The following is a 19,085-nucleotide window of genomic DNA, read 5'->3' as shown; positions in this document are numbered from 1 at the left end:
AGATTATGATTCAGTAAGATGATTCCTTACATTTACGTTACAATATTGAGAGCGATCTAAACTCTAAAGGTATTTAAGGTATGACTAACATCTCAACTGAACGCAATTAACATCGTGGCGTGATGAAGGCAGCAACAATTAATTAAACACCTGCTCATCCAAAACAACCGTGTCAGAGGAATCAAGGAACTTCGAAAAATAACCATTATTCTAATTAGTTGCAGCTACGCCGAGAACTTTGATTAAAATCGTTTCAAACTTACCCCGGTGAATAATTTAATAGTGTTATAGCATCCACTTACCTGAAAAGTAGAAAGTTTTTTTTTAAAAGTTGCATAATGTTTGACTAAATCGCATTGACTAAACAACATTTTTTATTGAGTTCACTCAACTATAACTAAAGCAATAATCGTATTTTGGTTCTTCTTGATATATTATGTCAATGAATAATAAAATGTTCCCCTGTTTAATTGTACTTATTATACCCAATTAACGACATAAAATTGCCGATAATTATTCAGGCGGGAATATTATCAAAAGAGCGCTTAAATCACAGCTGACTCGTGCGGAATTATTATTTACTAGCTACCCGCCCCGGCTTCGCTCGGGTGCAATGCTGATACTAAATACACTACAGAAAAACTGTGAACGTTGTAGGTATATAAAAACATAGCGGCCCGGCCGGCCGGTACCGCCGCAAACGCTACGTCCCGCAATTTTTAAATCTGTAATAACTTCGAAAATAATCACGTGTAAAGTGCCATATAGATCTATATTAAATGAACAATGTATTCAAGGTATTTAATTGGTTAAGGATTAATGCTGTATTGGTGAAAATCGCTTCGAAAATTAGCTATTATTTGTCGTAAAAAGTAAATGACAAAAAAATGTTAACTATTGTGGCTTATCCATAAGAGATAGACATATACCATCGCGGACTTTTCTGTAGACCTTTTCAATGTGTATAATACTTAGTACATTATTTTGATAAAACTCGTAGGGTTCAGCCTGCGTTTGCAATATAAGCGGAAACAATGTAATTTTTTACGACATCACATTAGAAACCTCAAAAATAACAGTACTTCTCCACTATTTAATGGATGTTATTATACATATAAACCTTCCTCTTGAATCACTCTATCTATTAAAAAAAACCGCATCAAAATCCGTTGCGTAGTTTCAAAGATTTAAGCGTACAAAGGGACATAGGGACATAGGGACATAGGGACAGGGAAAGCCACTTTGTTTTATACTATGTAGTGATTATAAATCCACGGGATATTGTTCGCAATGGTGTTAAGTTTATTTTGTATCCAAAACAATAATGTAATACGCAGGTACTGTTACTCAGAATGTATTCTTGTCCCACCGAACAATGGTATTTTAAAAAGCGATGGGATTTAATGTTTAAAAAACATTTTACTCGAAGAATTCTGTGGTTTGAGAAAGCTTTGGTCTCACACACTCGACTCTTCTTCAATAAACGATCTTAATGTTACATCATTCTCCTTACCCACATGAACCTAAGTTATCTATATCTAAAGCCAGGATAAATGCGGCCCAATTAAGCCGCGTACTTGGACGTCGATGACTTCATTTACAAGCGTGCATTAAGACGATAAGCCGAGCCTATAAGATGTGACGTTAATTCCGAAGCACGGAGCGCAATCAGAGGGAGTCGCCCGCCGCATCTCCGGATGTATGCAGTTAAATTAAGGATTCAGCTCTCGCGTTGATCATGTATACAGTATACAACGCCAGCGGGAAACATGAAATGGCCGACTAATGAAAAAATAACATTCACACGCTACGAAATTTCGTTCAAAATACTATTTCATAATTCACTAAGTCGCGAATTTGCGCGACTGTTATTTTTAATTGAATTTTCACGGCATGTGTTATAAATACGAGAGGAGTTTATTATGCGGAATATATAATATTTGAACAGAAAACTCCCATGTTTTCTTAACATACCGTTTATGTTTGAATACGTTTATACGCCGGTATACATAAAAATATACACAAAGATAAAACTTTATGATTACAACAATATACGAGATATTTCATAGCCCATTGGTATACAGATGCTGTTAAACGTTGCTGGTAAATATCGGATGATTTAGATTCAATAACTTTTTACTAACAGTTAAAAGGAGTAATGATATTAAACCGAAACATAAATGTGTCAACTTATAAATTTTGAATATTATTCGAGAAGAAGAAGGAATAGAGAGAAAGAGCTTCTAGCACATTTAAATCGGGATTAAAATATGCAGTTATAACTAAATCTAATGACTTGTCCTATAATCAAAACTTACCAAGAACTATTAGGTACCTACTATTGAAATCAAATTCAGATATTGATTTCGTAGAACACGCTCCAATACGAATTGCATCATTTTCCATTTCGTACCTACAATGAGTCAACTATGTCTCCAAGATCACGACCCAATATTACTAAATCCAATAAATTAGATCAAAGACACAACGGATAATCTTTATTTAATAACCTTCTCATATATAGTTTATTCGCTCACGAATTTCGTAGTAGCAAATCAACCTCCCACACACATAAGATCTACTAAAACTGCAATCATTGGCGCCACACGTCCAACTCAATTAGTTCCTTCATTCGGAAAAGTAACGTATAACTACTAAAGACTACTACAGGCTATAGAGTATAGACTCCAGTCCATCTGCCTTATGTATTCCGCGCCAGATGCAATTATCAAAGATTCGATCTCGCCCTCAGATGTGCTCCGCTTGGCTCCGGCGTTATTCATTTAACTTGAGCGAGCTGATCGCATCGCTAATGTAATTCCTTCGTTCTAGATGTATGGCTATGGACGGAAAATAAAATTACACGCGGGTATCGTGCGAAAGTGTATCGCTACACATCAATACATGCGCGTTTAACCTTAATTACATATAAACTTTATTCTATCGTCTTCGGTTCTTAAATAAAATATCATACTATAAAATTATTATGCCAGTAAACTTCTGATACAGAACTACTTTAGCAGATTTTAGAAACGTTACCGTTTGTCACTGCTTCTCACGCATAAAACCTGAATAGCGACTAATCCAAAATGGATAGAATTCTTGAAAATTTAATTTGAAATAGTCGATAGCCAATACTACAGAACAAGTAATATTGGAAGCTTTAAAGTTGCTAAAAATAAATGCGATTAACGGTAATCATACTTTTTAGTCATATTAAAATTCACCTTAACACGGTAGTCGCATCAAGGCTACGCTAAAGGATCCTTTGCGACACGTGACTGGTGCAGCAATCGAGGTCAAGAAATTTTAACGCCACTAAGAAATCCGGATAAGTGCACTTTTATAGTTCCGCAAGTAAAAGAGAGCCGTGTCGTGAGTTGAATAGTCAAACGTGACTTGCACCTAGCCACTGTTATAACGATCGAATGCAGACATTGTGAATATCTGCTCATTATAATATCCCCATATGAGCTGCGAAAAGCTCTTAGGCACAAATCCAGCCTTTATTAAAACCAAGTAAAAAGAAATAACATTCAAAACCAGTTAGCTTCAAGCACAAAAGCCCACCGAATTATACGCCGATTTCGCTTCAATTAGTTGTATAAATACACCAAAAGAGAGTACACATTTAAACGCGACGTATTAAAATAACTCAGGTCGAAGCACGTTTTACGGCGCCACGTTACCAACAATCACACGTGCTGAAGACGAGCAGTTCGTGTTTCATTTCGTTCAGGAAAATATTATGTGGGTCGATGGCCTCACCACTGTAATCCGCAGTACCGTAGCGCCAAGTTTTGACCGGATTTCAACAGTTAACGGATGCATCGCTGATTTGACAATTCTATACAATGCGAATACGAATCGCTCGAACGAAGCAAGTTTACCAACAGAACTGTGAAATTTGTTTACGTTGTAAACAATACCCACCTAGATTTCGTAAAATATTCGAGGAAACATGCGCTCATGCCGATAATGTTAAGTCCACTTAACATAATTACCTAATTACGATATTCATTTGCAAAACCAGATTTAATAATATTAACTAGTTACATCTCCAAATGAAATTACACTGCATATAATACCAGCAATATATTCGGAGAAAAATCCTATACGGCAATGTAGTTAAATAATGGTGAAGCCTCAAGCAGGTACAAGGATTGGAGCCCTAAGTACAGTTATCTTCCTTATTAGCCGAGCGCTATTAGAAACTGGTCGGGTCCGCTCGAGGGACGAGGAGAGGGTTTCGCAACGCAGGTAGGCAATTCGACATTGTGTAAATCGTTTTCACATGGGGTCCCAAACGGAAACTTGGTCACGCTCCCCGCATACAAATATATCTGACAACTAGACACAGAATATAATTCTGCTTGTCGTGATTGGGAGTAACATTAGCATTCGTGATTACGTCACGTTAACGAAAAGGACCACGGGCGCGTAGAATTTTATATTTCTACCAAACATTTTTCGACGCTCAATCTTTTAAATCTTAACAATTGTCGTCTTGATAAGTATCTCAAACGCGAGCTACTTCAAGCTGTCCAGGGGCATAGGCCAGTCTTTCGACCTTACCTTTGTTGTGTACAAAGATAAGATACCATCTGCGGTAAAAGAAATGAATGCGAACGTTTCAAAGGGTTTTCTTAGTGAAATAATAATGGTTGTGTCGTGTTAGCTGTTTTTTTTAGTAGCATCGTTACCGGCGATAAATTTCAAAGTGGATCACTTACGTAATTATTCATAGCGAAACAATACCAGTTCCGCGGCGCGATCACAAAAAATAAAATAGAGAAACAAGAGCGTCTATTATAAAGCTATTTTGTTGAGCTCGCTTTCCCTGAATGACCCGGCGTCAATTGTAAACAATAACATTATTCGTTCTACTAAATTTTAATGACGATTAAGTAATATAGCACCGAAAAAATCTAACTTACTTAATCTTTTAATTGTTAAAATCGTGTGCCAATGTTTGGTGGCGAAAATTATCAAGGTACCTACATTATTAATCTATACTAATATTATAAAACTAAAGAGTTTGTTTGTTTGAACTCGCAAATCTCAGGAACTACTGGTCCGATTTGAAAAATACCTTCGGTGTTAGATAGCCCATGTATCGAGGGAGGCTATAGGCTATATATCATCACGCTAAGACCAAGAAGCTGCGCTGAGAGCAAGAGAGCTGAGCAATGCGGGTGAAACCGCGGAGCACAGCTAGTATCAAATAAACAACAATATCTGCGTTTGCGCTGAAATATAGTTGCAATTTGCAAACACAGCATTAAAATCTAGCAATTATAAATATTTAACCTAGTTACTACTCATTAAGTACTTTTTGCCTACGTTTAGATGTTAATTAACGGCATACACATAAAATTACAAACTATTTATGCAACGAAATTTAAACTCATAAATCCTGTAAGAGCTAGCGCGCACGAGCAATTTTGTCTCCGCAACTATTTTGTCTCTCCCATCAATTTGTATGGGGAGTTGCGTCGCTACGTGCGCGCACTTTCATACTAGCCCATGGGTGGAGAGACAAAATAGTTGCGGAGACAAAATAGTTGCGGAGACAAAGTTGCTCGTGCGCGCTAGCTCTAACGCATGTAATTTTTCATAAACTCACCCACAATTTTCTTGAAGCACGTCAATCTACCAAAACCATCATAAGCAGGCGAACAGAACTTGTCATTCTAATACATTTACCTACGAACGTAACTGTATACCTACCTATACTGCCGTCCTTTAACTAGAAAGCCGTTAAGCCCACGAAGTGAGTTTCGAGTAAATGGCAAAAAACACGGAAATCGTTATTTCTTAAAAATTATGACACTTAGAATAATTATTGTGAGATACATCGATCGAAATTTAATTATATTATATATAAATAATAGTTTTTACCCAGAAACTGTTATAATTTATTTTTAAATTCAATTTTTCTCGTTTAGTTCAGCATATAATCTGAAAATTTTAACTATTTACTGGACAAGACGGCCGTTAACATACCATAGCGACTTTTTAGCTAAGTAATTTAGTATTTTTATTTTCATTTTGGGATTTTTTTTTATTTAGTAATAAAATGCTTACCTAAAACGTCGTTAAGCTACTATAACTACTTTTAAGCTATGACTTTCGCTTTAATTTAAATTTCAAAAACTTAATAATCAACAGTTAAGGGCTTTTAGATGCTTTTGTACTATGATTCTATATAGTTGTACTAAATTTTAATCTTACTAATGTTAAAAATTTGCTGCTGTCTGAGGCTTTGCTCTCGGGAATTACATCCTCTAGGTCAACCAATGGAAAGGAAAAGGATCAAAAGCTTTTAGGTTTAAGTATTAAGGATTTAAACACTATCTAAATTAATGGTTTTTGCGTCTGTTTGTGAGTAACAAGTATTTTAACTCTTTTACTAAATGACTCTTTTAAGTTGTTGATAAAATTAACCTTTATAGTTTATTTCTCGTCATGTTCACGTTTATTTCATTACAGAGGCTCATTAAGGGATTAAGATTATAGATAAATCTTCTCGCTTTTCTTTTTGGAACCGTATTTTCATTTAGAATTGCAATTATAACGTTATTTTATAAATACTCTTCTGCGAAGCCATCATACGAGTCACGGATATGTGAGTACATAATATAGAACCACAAACAATGTAAACATAAACTGAAAAAAAAAATTAAGACTTGTGCAAGAGGTTTTTAAAAAAAAAACACCCTGGTTTCAATAGGGCTTCAAGCTCTTACATGTGGGATGCTCTTAATAAATAAGGTAGAACCGCTTATCAAATGATTAGAAGACTCTTTGTCTTTCATCCACATTTAGAAAATATAATATACCAGAATATGTGGAAAATAGCAGGAGGTAGAAAACTTTTTATTTGCTACCATGTAAAAAAATACAAATCTTAATAATCTAATACAAAGAAAAGAAAAAATAGTACTCATAACAATTTTTGTATTACCATCTCTTGTACATTGCTTGACAGTCGATTACTTATTCCACCCAAGGGGTAAATTACATAATTAATAAATCGTTTTAAAAATTAAATACATAGTATAGACTGCCTATGTATTCTTTCTCGGTTACAGAGACAAATCAGAGTCTAAACAGAGAAGTACGATTGAAAGTTCGCACTGTCGTGACCATTACCTACCAAATTTTCGTAACTTTGACTTGTTATATTTTCCGTAATTTAGCTGCTAGATTGTTTAAAACTTAGTAAACTTGATCAGAAATAATACGTCTTGTAAAAGAACATCAATAGCAATCGGTACTCTGCTTGGGGGCGACATTATTTCATCCTCACTCTCATCCCCAAAACTGATGCATCACCAGAATCGGATAACTGCCTTTTAGCTAAAAAATGAGGGTTAGCTGCTTTGTAGCTAAGCAAAAAAGTGTTATTAGAATTTGTCCTAAATAAAATTACTTAACTAAAAAAGCGTTAAGGGCGAGTAACTGCAAATAAGGTAAGGATTTCCATTGGAATAGTTATATGAAAGCTTATCATAAAGCAGTTATAGTCCATTTGCGTCCCTATAGTCAAGTATAATCTGATAACGTACTTTTAGTCAAGTAAAAAGCTAAAAAATAATTATTAAATCTGGCGGTTAAGGTACTTTAAAGGAAATTTAGCGAAGTAGTGTTGGTTAGACGCTTTCAAGTTATGGAATCGCTGAAAATTGTGTTATTTAACGGCTTACAATATTTTCATATCTCTTTAACTATTAATGCTAGAGAAATGATTCTTAGACAGAAAGATAGAGAATTTTGAACTCTGTCACCCTACATTTAAAACTGAAAATTGACCATTTGTTGGTTAACGGCTTTTTAGTTAAAGGACGGCAGTATAGGTATCCAATTCCATACCCTTAAAAGGTTACCAAATACGATATCTTCGTGACTGTTATAAATTATACATAGATATGATTGATACGCTGCAAGGTCCTTCGAGACCCCCACAGTGGAGACCGGCCTGCGTGATAGAGCTGCGTGCGATGGATGAAGACTTTTGATGCTTTCGTAAATTGAATTAGTAGTGGAGAATTGTTTATTAGACGATACAGTAGGTATGTAATAATTACTAGTAGAAAGACAAGACCTACTGGTGTTTTTCTATGTTCAACAATATGTATAAAAAAACCATAGAAAAATATTTTATTTTGAGTTGTAGACACAAAAATACAAACTAAATAATATCATGAAGATAAGCTTGTAGTGACAATAGTCAAAAAAATATTCTTACCTATTTCCGTGTTTGAAAATGGGCACATTTATAGCCAATATATTTAGAGAAAGTATATTCTTTTATTTATTATTAATGTGTATCCGCGTTACAAGCAATTTTGTCAAGTATTAAATCAAATAAAACGTGAAAGTATGTGACTATAGACTATACAGAAACGAGTCGTTACCATAGCATCATAAAGTACATACCTATTTAATTTAGTTACAAAAATAAGTATGAACAAAACGGTAATATAAAATTTTAGGACAAGTCAGGGTATTCTTATATCTGTCAATTGTGATTACCCATGTGCGTGAGCCAAATCGAACGCGTTGTATGAAGTTTCCCTACTGGTTGAATCTGTATATTGTGGTTCTATGTTTATACATACAGATTGGAAGAACAAAGATCCATTATTTTAATTTAACATAAAACATCCCATACCAACAATGGAAATTAAAAAGCATACACGATCTCGCACTAAAGCTTATACGTCGGTGTTCTATTACGAAAAGAGGCTATCGCCCAAACCTATCGACTTGTTAAATGTAATTTATTTTAAACACCGCATCGGAGCCGGTCGGCATATCACATTACGGTAATTTACAACAGCCTTCACACGTCATTATGTTTCCCAGTAGTTACACAGCGTGATATCGTTCGCCTCGTACCTCTACACTCTACAGTATTATATAGCTCTGGCCGGGTAAGTCGTAGCAAGGCTGGAATGCCCCCGGGTGGGACTGAGGACAAAAATTATTGCGTCGTCCTCCCGCCCACGCCTCCCCGCGCCCGCTGGATACAAAACAAAACCCCACGGAACTAATTTACGAAAAACCGAATTAGACAAATTCTGAACACGTTAAATTGAGCGTACGTTTGTCGAATACTGCGTTACGTAAAAATTAAGTTGACAGTCGTCACTAGGCGCGTGGAAGGTACATACCTAGCTTTAATTAGGTTCAGTGGCATCATAAGTTAATTCTATTTAATTAGACAAGTCACATCAATGATGTAACACTAACCTAATTGCCAGTTAGATACGAGGTCATTATGTATTTCGAAACGAACCGACATCTAAAGCTGCGTTTGAAGATTAATGTGCATTTTGAATCCTTACACGTGTATGCTTTTGACATCATGCCTGATTGCTGTGGCTAATTTAAATGCCATGATTGGGCATGCGTAACAATCAGACAATAGTTTTGCTGGTTTCTTTAACTATTAAATGAGAAAAATAAGAATTTAAAGTCCGCTACAGTGAGCTTATAAATAAATGAATACAAAGAAATGTCTGCTGCGTCGCAACAAATGGTTTATTCAATTTAATATGTTTTTTTTTGTACAGAATACATATCCGCAATTACCAAACTTACAATTCCTTCTAATAGCCACTTTAAAGTTAATTAGAGCATCAAGCCATAATTACATGGGTCAATAACACGAAGACCTCAAATTGGAGTCAATATTTCGGAAACTTTATTAAAAAAACATTTCTGGGGCTCAGATTTAGTTGAAAATTGATTCCATTATTCATAAATATTGTGAATCAGCAAAACAAACATCAATAACGAACCCGTGGGGCAAAGCTGTCGGCAAATGTAACTTGTTATTGCAATAATCGTAAAGTATTTTGATATTTTGATATTCTGAAATTTTGAAATCGCTTTTGATTAAACAATGATATGGAAACTTTTTATTTATGAAAATAAAACGACAAAGCTTTGTGAAGATTTTGACATGGTCCTTTTAATTTTATTGTTCTTATTTAAATATATATGTAGATGGATATACCTACACAGAAATGTCTCGAATAAAAATATAAAATTAAATTAGTTTCCATTGGAAATGTATAAAGTATAAAGGTCGTCAGTTCAGCCGAGACACAAGGGTCAAGTCTCTTTTTATTGATATGGAGAAACATTACTCCTTCATTTTGTTTTCATGTTTTGATTTAATATTTTTTTATTAAATGTTAGGCTTATAAAATAAAACTGTATCAAAAAAAATAAGTTGAAGGCAATTCAATTTTGTGTTGATAAATATTGGCCATGTTGGCCACTGTGGCGTGGTCAATAGTGGTTGCTATTTAGTATATTTACTCTCTATTAGGTATTTAGGTACATGAGGTGTAATATGTATCAACGTATTGATTAATTCAATAACTGTTTATCAGTAACTTCAAACGAAAGCCTAACCTAGTATAAAAAACACGAAATATTAAGAAAGTTTATTTAATTTCTTGTATTTTTATGATAAAAGTGTTATTTCTACTAAATATTAGAAACAAACTTTTCTAGAATACTCAAGTGGGTCAAAGTTAAGATAAAATATAACTTTGGTATCAAGTTATTACCTCGATCATTTTACAGCATAAAGTTAACATTGGCGAGGAATCACCGTGACAACTTAACAATGTCTATTTTCAGAACAAGCATTTCAATCTAGATTTTAATTAATATTGCCCGTTTAATTCCCACCTTAATTATGTTTACTGTAGACATGAATAAATTTCAATATATATTTCTGTACAAATACAAAAACAACACTTCACCAAGGTTTAAATTAATCTTATTCTGCCTGTACTACTGAACCTAACCTGCTACAAAGTTGCATCTAATAACATGCCAACAGCCAACCAAATCACAAGTGCGAACGTTCAACATATAATAATTTTAATACTCATCGTATACGATCCGTGATATGCCAATAAACATACAAGCGATGGGCAGATGTAAACTGAAATTCAGCGACCGCTACATCAAACAGTAGGAAATATAAATACGCGAATGTCAATGGCACGATAACGATCCGCGAATTACGCACATCCGCCATGTTTTATAGAAAATAATATTGTTAATTACTTGGTAAACTTTTTTGCCCAGTCGACGGCGGTTCCGTTATGTTTGTGATATGGCTGGCGATTGTTTTGACTTTGAGTTCAATAATGACACTAGAAATTAATTCAGATAGATTGTTGTTACAATATTTTTACAATAAACTATATAATTTCTAAGTACGTTCAGCTAAAAAGTAGCGTATACCAAAGTAAGTAGGAACAGCTTTTTAGCCCTTTAGAAAACTTTTTGTAGGCCCTTGTGTGTTAGTGGGGTCTTAAATATGGTCTACAAAACTATTGTTTACTACAAAATTCATTGCCTGACATCCTTAGCCAAAAACTCATTCAGAGTAAACCACTTCAAGTTGCAACTACCTGACCTGTCCCATGCAGAGGCGCAATTAAAATTCCCATACTTATTCCATACACTGTAAGGACACGCATCTTTTTGTGGTCGAACAAAAACATTGGCAATTCATCGTGCCGACGAACTCTGATCATGCAAGCGAGAGTGACGAGCTGCGAGATAAAATCTTTACAACTCTTTACCATGCCGTATCTGCTTTCACACGGCCAATTATCGACAGTGACGACGCTGCGAACCGTTTATTGTATCAGATATGGATTGTGGCTCAATTTGCGAGGCAAAGTGCAGTATGTAGGCAGCGGAGCACTATAACATAAGTGACGATTATTTGTATAGAGATCTTTACTTTGCTCATAATATCCTGTTGATCCCAAAGCTGTGGTATGCCGTCAAGAACGACAATTGTGCGCTAAAACTTGTTTGAAGACGGTACCGACTACCGATTAACTAATTGATTTGAAACAAAGTTGAGTGCAAAATCGCTAATGCTTCATACATTATCATACAGAATGCAATATTTATTTTTCATTCGCATTTCATTATACGACACACGCACTAAGCTAGGACTATTTCACAATCTCAATGCGTACCACAATTATTCTATGCGCTACAGAATATACGAACGTAACGTATCGCTTTCTTTCCTAGCCTCTACAAAATGCACTGCACATTTAATTATTAACGAGCGTATCTTATCTATCTACTATCTACACTGTACTACGGTATATCCCAAACATCTACAATCTACATTTGTGTCACGTCAAGCCGGTGTGACCCCGTTGCGAGCGGCGCAATGCTTCCGCCACACGCACGTTCCCAGTTTCATATCCTAGCCATAAATTTGTTATTGATAACGCTTATTGATAGCCAGCGGTGCTAAAACCGGTTCGGGTTATTAGTTTCATTAGTTATTAGTACCTACAACGTACTACATATTAATTCATATTTGGCCGTGGTCGGTGGTATGGTTCTTAGGTAGATTACAGTGCAAATAATCGTTGGCCATTTATATCCAGGTTAAAATAATAAATGCGAAAATAACTATCGTTTGTCTAAACATTTATAATATTCATTTTCATTTCTAAACCACTGGAGATGATGTTTTCGTAAATTATTGACAGATGGGCAGTTACATATTAATTTGTTCCACGAGAATGTTTGAATGCTCAAAGGATGTGAAATAAGGAATTAAAATTTCGTAAAGTGAAACTGCTGTTCTGTGAATAGGTAGTTAGTTATTTGAAATGCACAAGAGCTAAAACGCGGGCGAAACAAGTGAATAATTATTAAAGTCATTATACTCGCTACAGATGGGGTCATATGAGCTTATTATAGCTGCAACGCTATATTATTAACGTCATAATACTAAACATAACGGTTTCTAGAAATTAAAACAATTATAAATACGAATTCTGCATACCATCCACCAGAATCTAAACTTTACAAAAAATCTCAAGAGAGTCAGGTAGAAATTCCTGTGAGAGATTAAAAAAGATTTCAAACGAACCTTCAACGGTGTTTTTTTGTAATTCAAGTTACGGCTGAAGCAAATAAGACTTTGATCCAACTAAGCGACGGCTCAATTGTGAAGGCATCAGGGAAAATTGGAGTGCACAAATAGTAATCAAGTGCTTCGTAAGGAATCCCGAAACTTAGATTGAATGAATTCATCGGCTTAAAGTAAATAATACAGTGCTATTTTGCGAAATAACTACATGAACTAAAAGTAAGAATCTCTAAAGAAGATGAATGTAAAATATTTGAGGAGAAAATTCCAAGTGTATTTTTACCCACTTCAGAAGTTCCGTTTAAAATTTTCTACGTAAAACATTATTGAAACGAGGAACGATGATAATTTAATCAGACGAAATGGAAATGAAAAACACACACGATCCAGTTTACGTATTATTCTTTCTGCATAATATTTTACATTTGCAGTATCGATGCTACGATAACATACAACTTCCTTTAACATTATTTATTGTTGCCAGATCTTTATAGTTTACTAGCGGTCCGCCCCGGCTTCGCCCGTGGTACATGTTTACGTTTTCTCTACATAAGAACCATCCTCGTACTTCAAGGAATATAATAAAAAAAGAATTATCGAAATCGGTTCAGCCGTTCTTGAGTTATGCGCTTACCAACACATTTTGCGATTCATTTTTATATATAAGACTAGCGGCCCGCTCCGGCTTCGCCGGTGGTACATATGAAAAATAGATGTTGGCCGATTCTCAGACTTACCCGATATGCACAGAAAATTTCATGAGAATCGGTCCACCCGTTTCGGAGGAGTATGCAGACTAACATTGTGACACGAGAATTTTATATATAAGAAGATATTCAGTAAGCATTTACGATTAAAGCAATAATAATGATTAACGAGAACAATTAATCTTCGCAACCTTTTGAAACCTAGCTTTGGCGTTTTAATTTATATCTTCCAATCCAATATTTATTATTCATGAGCTGTTTATTCACAAATTACTGGTGTTAAACTCAAATTAATTCAGAATTGTTTGCAAAACGATTAAGTTATTACTGACAAGTTATTAGTTTATGGCCATTCATTACTAACCAACTTCAAAAAGGGATACATACGTTCTATGCTCCACTTTATAAATTATACAATATTTTTTACACTAAATCTTGTCTTAGCTCCGTCTCAATATGTCTGACTGGCAATATTTTATCCGCAAATGGCAGTACCCCGGTCGATCGATTAAGATCCAAGGCGTAGGCATCAGTCGAGCTGGGTGCAGTGTGCCGAGCCCAATCAATCAGCCCATCCTCTCCTAATTAATGTACTCGACCCATCCCACCGTGCCCTGGGTATTTCACACGCGACGATCGACGAATCGTACTTTTTTCTTTAGTTATGTAGTTATTTGAACCAGTTAGGGCCGTTTTCGCAACGCCCTTGAGCTTGTCTGTCAGTTATCTTGACAAATAATGTATGAAAATGTTAAAATAAGCTATCAGGGACATAATATAACGAGCGACGGAACCGGCCCTTACCGTTTCCAAGTAAAGGGACTAGTAATAGTAAATTGGCAATACAAAACAGAAGGTTATTCTAAGAGATTCCGATACAAAGACTTTCTTCCGGAAACTATCAATGGCATAGTATAAAAATATAAGCTGGAAAAAGTTCCATAATATGGCAGTTATCGTTCCGCCCTCGGTGAAATTCTCAGAAATATGTTGCGTCTAGTAGAGATATCAGATTTTATCAGAACAGAAATTATAAGTTAACTACTAACAACGGAATATTCGAAGTGAAAAGAAATTTGTTTGCAATACTTCGGATAAATGGGTTGATTTTACACGTTTTTGTATTATGCAGGAATGTAAACAACTCAACCTTACCCAACCCAAACTAATAACATATTTAAATCGCATTTTCCATATAAACCGTGTCCACCAGGTTATCTAAATAAAAAGCTTTATTAACATATTTTTTAATGAAATAAAACTAAAGATAAATTTTAATATTCGAACAAGTAAAAGGTAGAGTGTAGGAGTCAATAAAATTGATTCTTTTAATAAGGCCGTTTCTCAAGTTTATTGCGCTGTAAAAGTTGCATTTCCTCTAGCTTTTTCAAAACCAGCATAAATAACTTAGTAGGTCATAAATAAATATTGTTCACAAATGTTTCCAATGCTTTTTTATAACCTTAGTTAAATATTTGCTTAACATAGCACAAATGCGATAATACTAGAATTCTTAGGAAGAAGTTCGCATTTAGATTACCGTTCGAGAAACGGCTCAAAATTTCTTGGGATTGAGGGAAAAAAAACTTAGAAAATAAGTCGAAAAGCTAGAGGGTCCTTATTCGCATTCAACGAGCAGACGTGAGCGTTGTGCAGACTCCGGGCAGGATTTTAGGGCCCTCGACCGGCGATCGACGCGGTCTCGGAATAATCAAGTACGCCTCCCTACTCGCGGTCGTTCACACAATCAACGAGCGCCCTCGCTGCCTCGGTCCTACAGCTACGTACGCACAACGAATCTACACAAAGCATCCACCTATACTCAACAACCCTCGCAATACACTAGACCGCAATACTTATCACGGCCAAAATTAAACCTTAACACAACAACCGTTGGGTCGTTTTAACAATACACGCGGTGACTGCATTTCGTCAACAGCCAGCCCGCAGTCGAATGAAAAGCGAGCTAAATTTATGGTAGTAAGGCGCAAAATCGAACGACGTCTTCACAGATTGTGACGTGCATTCGATAGCAAGATACATGAATATTGAAAATCACTCTTATGCCTTCCACGCTGATTCGAATACGCCTCGACAGGTAGACACAAACACCACGTGTTTACAGAGGGCTGCAGTTAGAAACGGCGAACGCTAACTTGGCGCACATGTTGTAAACTGTTCAACTTTTAAATGCTTGTAACTACATAATTTAATGATGCCATAACTTATGGCATGAACTTGAAAATATATTGTAGATGTCTGAATTTTTTACATTGAAATTTTTGTGACTTCTGAATGTCATAATAACACAGTTACATAACTTTAGTTTCAGAAATTACACATAGTTTTCAATAAAATTACAATAAAAAATTACTTAAACAACAAAAGAACAACACCAAAAATATAAAGCATTATAAACATCATAGAAACAATAATATTAGATAGAAATAAAACAAATATTCAACAAATTTCCCAAACAGAACCTAGCTGTAGTTATAACGAGTAGCAGTGACCATAGTTTTGTTTGCAATCAAGTTTCAATAGGCACACATTAAGTAATTGTTACTTTCAATGTGTTTGTGATGAGAAGCATTGTGAGTTAATGACAATAGCCAATGTTATTCCCACTTGCCTTATCACTTCGAGCCAGGTGTCCATACTTATTGCAAACTCAGGTAATTTTTACACAAATAATTTTTCAATTTATCACTCAGCTCAGGTATTTCATTTGCTTAAATATGTTTTTCATTGATCAGAAATTGAGTTACTCCACAATGATTGACAAAATTGTAGAATTCATAGATAAATAGCCCCTTCAACTTGTTTGTAAGATTTATTTAGATACTAGCGGTCCGCCCCGGCTTCGCCCGTGGTAAATAATATTTACGTTTTCTTTACATAAAAACCATCCTCGTACTTTAAGGAATATAATAAAAAAAGAATTATCGAAATCGGTTCAGCCGTTCTCGAGTTATGCGCTTACCAACACATTTTGCGATTCATTTTTATATATAAGAAGATTTCATAAATTTAACATGAGAAAAATAATATGTTCAATGATTTTTCATCTCATCAAGATTTCATCATCTCTCATAGGTATCTTATAACTGGGAGTTATTGAATATTGAAAAGATAATCATCAGCTGATGTGATAAACAGAAAAGTTTTACAATTGGCAAGATCAATGAAAAATAATGTCTTAAATTCAATAAATATGCATTTTGCTGTTCGCCTGTTCAGGTCTATTATTAGAAACCATAACCATCCATGATAATTTGTGTAGAAAAAGAATTTGAAAATGCTCACTAAATTTCAATGAAATTGGTAAAATTAAATTTATTGATAAAGCGATTTATTTAAAAAAAAGGTGTGATGTGATGAATAATTCAAAACATAATTATTGCTGTTGTCTATTAATTTGTTGTTATTTTGTTTTATTTTATCTATATTTCAATGACTCAGTCTGTCAAAATTTCCTGCTGATTTTTAAATGAAAATATTAAAACAAACTATAACATTCCACACTAGGCTTTGTTTGAAAGCAACATGACTTACCATACGACTCCAAAGGCGCCGTAGCCTATAGGCCTGTCGGGCTGCACGTCGGTCGGGATGGCCGGCGTTTGGTAGTAGGGCGCCGCCGCCGCCAGGATGGCGCCCTGGGGCGCACTCTGCGTACCGCCCTGCATCAGCGACATGGACACACTCATCGAGACGCGAGAGTGCCGCGCTGGTCCGCTTACAGCCGCCATCCAACCGCCGTCACCGCAGACTCATCACACGCTCAACGCTTTAACCCCGACACTGCTCTATCACCAAGCCTCTCCCGGTTGACACGCGACGCTGTTACCGGTTGCTTCTATATTATTCATGCTCGAACGACTATGCGGGAATCACTAACTGATTACTGAGCGCACACTACACGAACGGTCACCTGTCAATTTCACCAGTTATTTGTACGAACGGTAGGTTATTTTAACTAAATATTTAGTACACGCTACGCGTGTATTTGTTACGAACTATATTTTAATATTTCAGGACAAAGGATAACACGGTAATGGTTTCTTAAAAGATACACGCAAAACGTCCACACGTAGCGAGAATCGAGCGCGACTGATGGGGCGGCAGGCGGGTGGGGGTCGGGGGAAGAAGCAATGAATGAGCGAGATAGAAAACAACAATGGCGACGACGCAATGAACAGCTGCTTTGCTAAGTTGGCTTTGCTTTTGACTTCGCTTGTTTTTGCACGCCTCATAAGCGAAGCGTTGAGGTGGGTACTACTGTCACTTCGCGCAAAACATCTGATTTTTCAAACTTAAAATGTCTTTATGTATCATACATTGCACTTGTAAGATAATACATACACACACATATTAAGAAAAAACACTATTTTTAACGTTCATGATATTTTTGATGTCATTTTTGTTATTTAAACTAGTTAATAAAACCGGCCAAGTGCGAGTCGGGCTCGCGCACAAAGGGTTCCGTAGCAGCAAATATAATAAATTACAGTTAAATCAACCTATCTCAAAAACTATAAGAGATACTTTGATCAAACCAAAAATCGTTGAAAGAGTTAATTAGCATGCATCACCTCTATTTTTTTTAGAATTTTATACCCCGTAGTTATAAAAATAGAGGGGGGGGGACATACTTTTTACGACTTTGAGAGCTGATATCTCAAAAACCGTTCACTTTAAGAAAAATGTTTTTTAGAAAACTTTATATCATTTTAAAAGACCTTTCCATTGATACCCCACACGGGTATGTACATCGAAAAAAAAAATTTCATCCCTCAGTTACATGTATGGGGGGCCCCACCCCCAATTCTTTTTTTTACTATTTAGTGTCATATTTTTGTAGCGGTTCATACAACACATATTCCCATCAAATTTCATCACTGTAGTACTTATAGTTTCCGAGTAAATCGGCTGTGACAGACGGACAGACGGACAGACGGACAGACGGACATGACGAAACTATAAGGGTTCCGTTTTTGCCATTTTGGCTACGGAACCCTAAAAAACAGTTTAAAAAAGTTCTGTCTTGGACGTCCGTGTGTCTGTATGTGCGGATCCTTTTTCTTGTTAACACGATAGCGACCGAAATACTTTACTAATCGAGTCTTTTTTTTTCTCTTACGCTTGAGTATGCTCAGGAATAGAACCCTTTCATTTGTCAGGGTCTGATTCGATGTGGTTTAATTGTTATTAAATAAACAAAAATAATAATTAATAAATATTTATTAAAAAAAATTATGAGGCGTGCACTTTTGGATTTTCCAAATTTTTTTTACTCATTTTAGTTTAAGTTTACTTTATAAGGATTTATTTTCCATGTGTTTCTAAAAACCATAGGTAAATAAAATAAATTTTTGATTCTATTCACAACATTCTTGTATAAGGTAAAAACAAATTGCAAATGACAATAA

General features: G+C 35.4%; 1 protein-coding gene across 3 annotated transcripts in view; it reads right to left on the bottom strand.

Moving 5' to 3' along the window:
* nmo (serine/threonine-protein kinase nemo) overlaps positions 1 to 17,763 on the bottom strand; it is a 111,105-nt gene extending 93,342 nt beyond the window's left edge. For all 3 annotated transcript variants that reach the window (XR_016316101.1, XM_089699459.1, XM_089699460.1), the window contains exon 1: positions 17,209 to 17,763. Coding sequence is in view for 2 of the 3 variants with exons in the window: in XM_089699459.1 (XP_089555585.1) it covers positions 17,209 to 17,405 (197 nt within the window). In the remaining variant the exon portion in view is untranslated. The remainder of the gene's footprint in view (positions 1 to 17,208) is intronic.
* Between the last annotated feature and the right edge of the window lie 1,322 nt (positions 17,764 to 19,085).

Source organism: Colias philodice, chromosome 9, assembly GCF_061535455.1.
Source record: "Colias philodice isolate Cphi_HAF_F1 chromosome 9, ilColPhil1 Martin Lab GWU primary, whole genome shotgun sequence".
Taxonomy (NCBI): Eukaryota; Metazoa; Arthropoda; class Insecta; order Lepidoptera; family Pieridae; genus Colias; species Colias philodice.
This window is presented reverse-complemented; position numbering and strand designations above follow the sequence as displayed.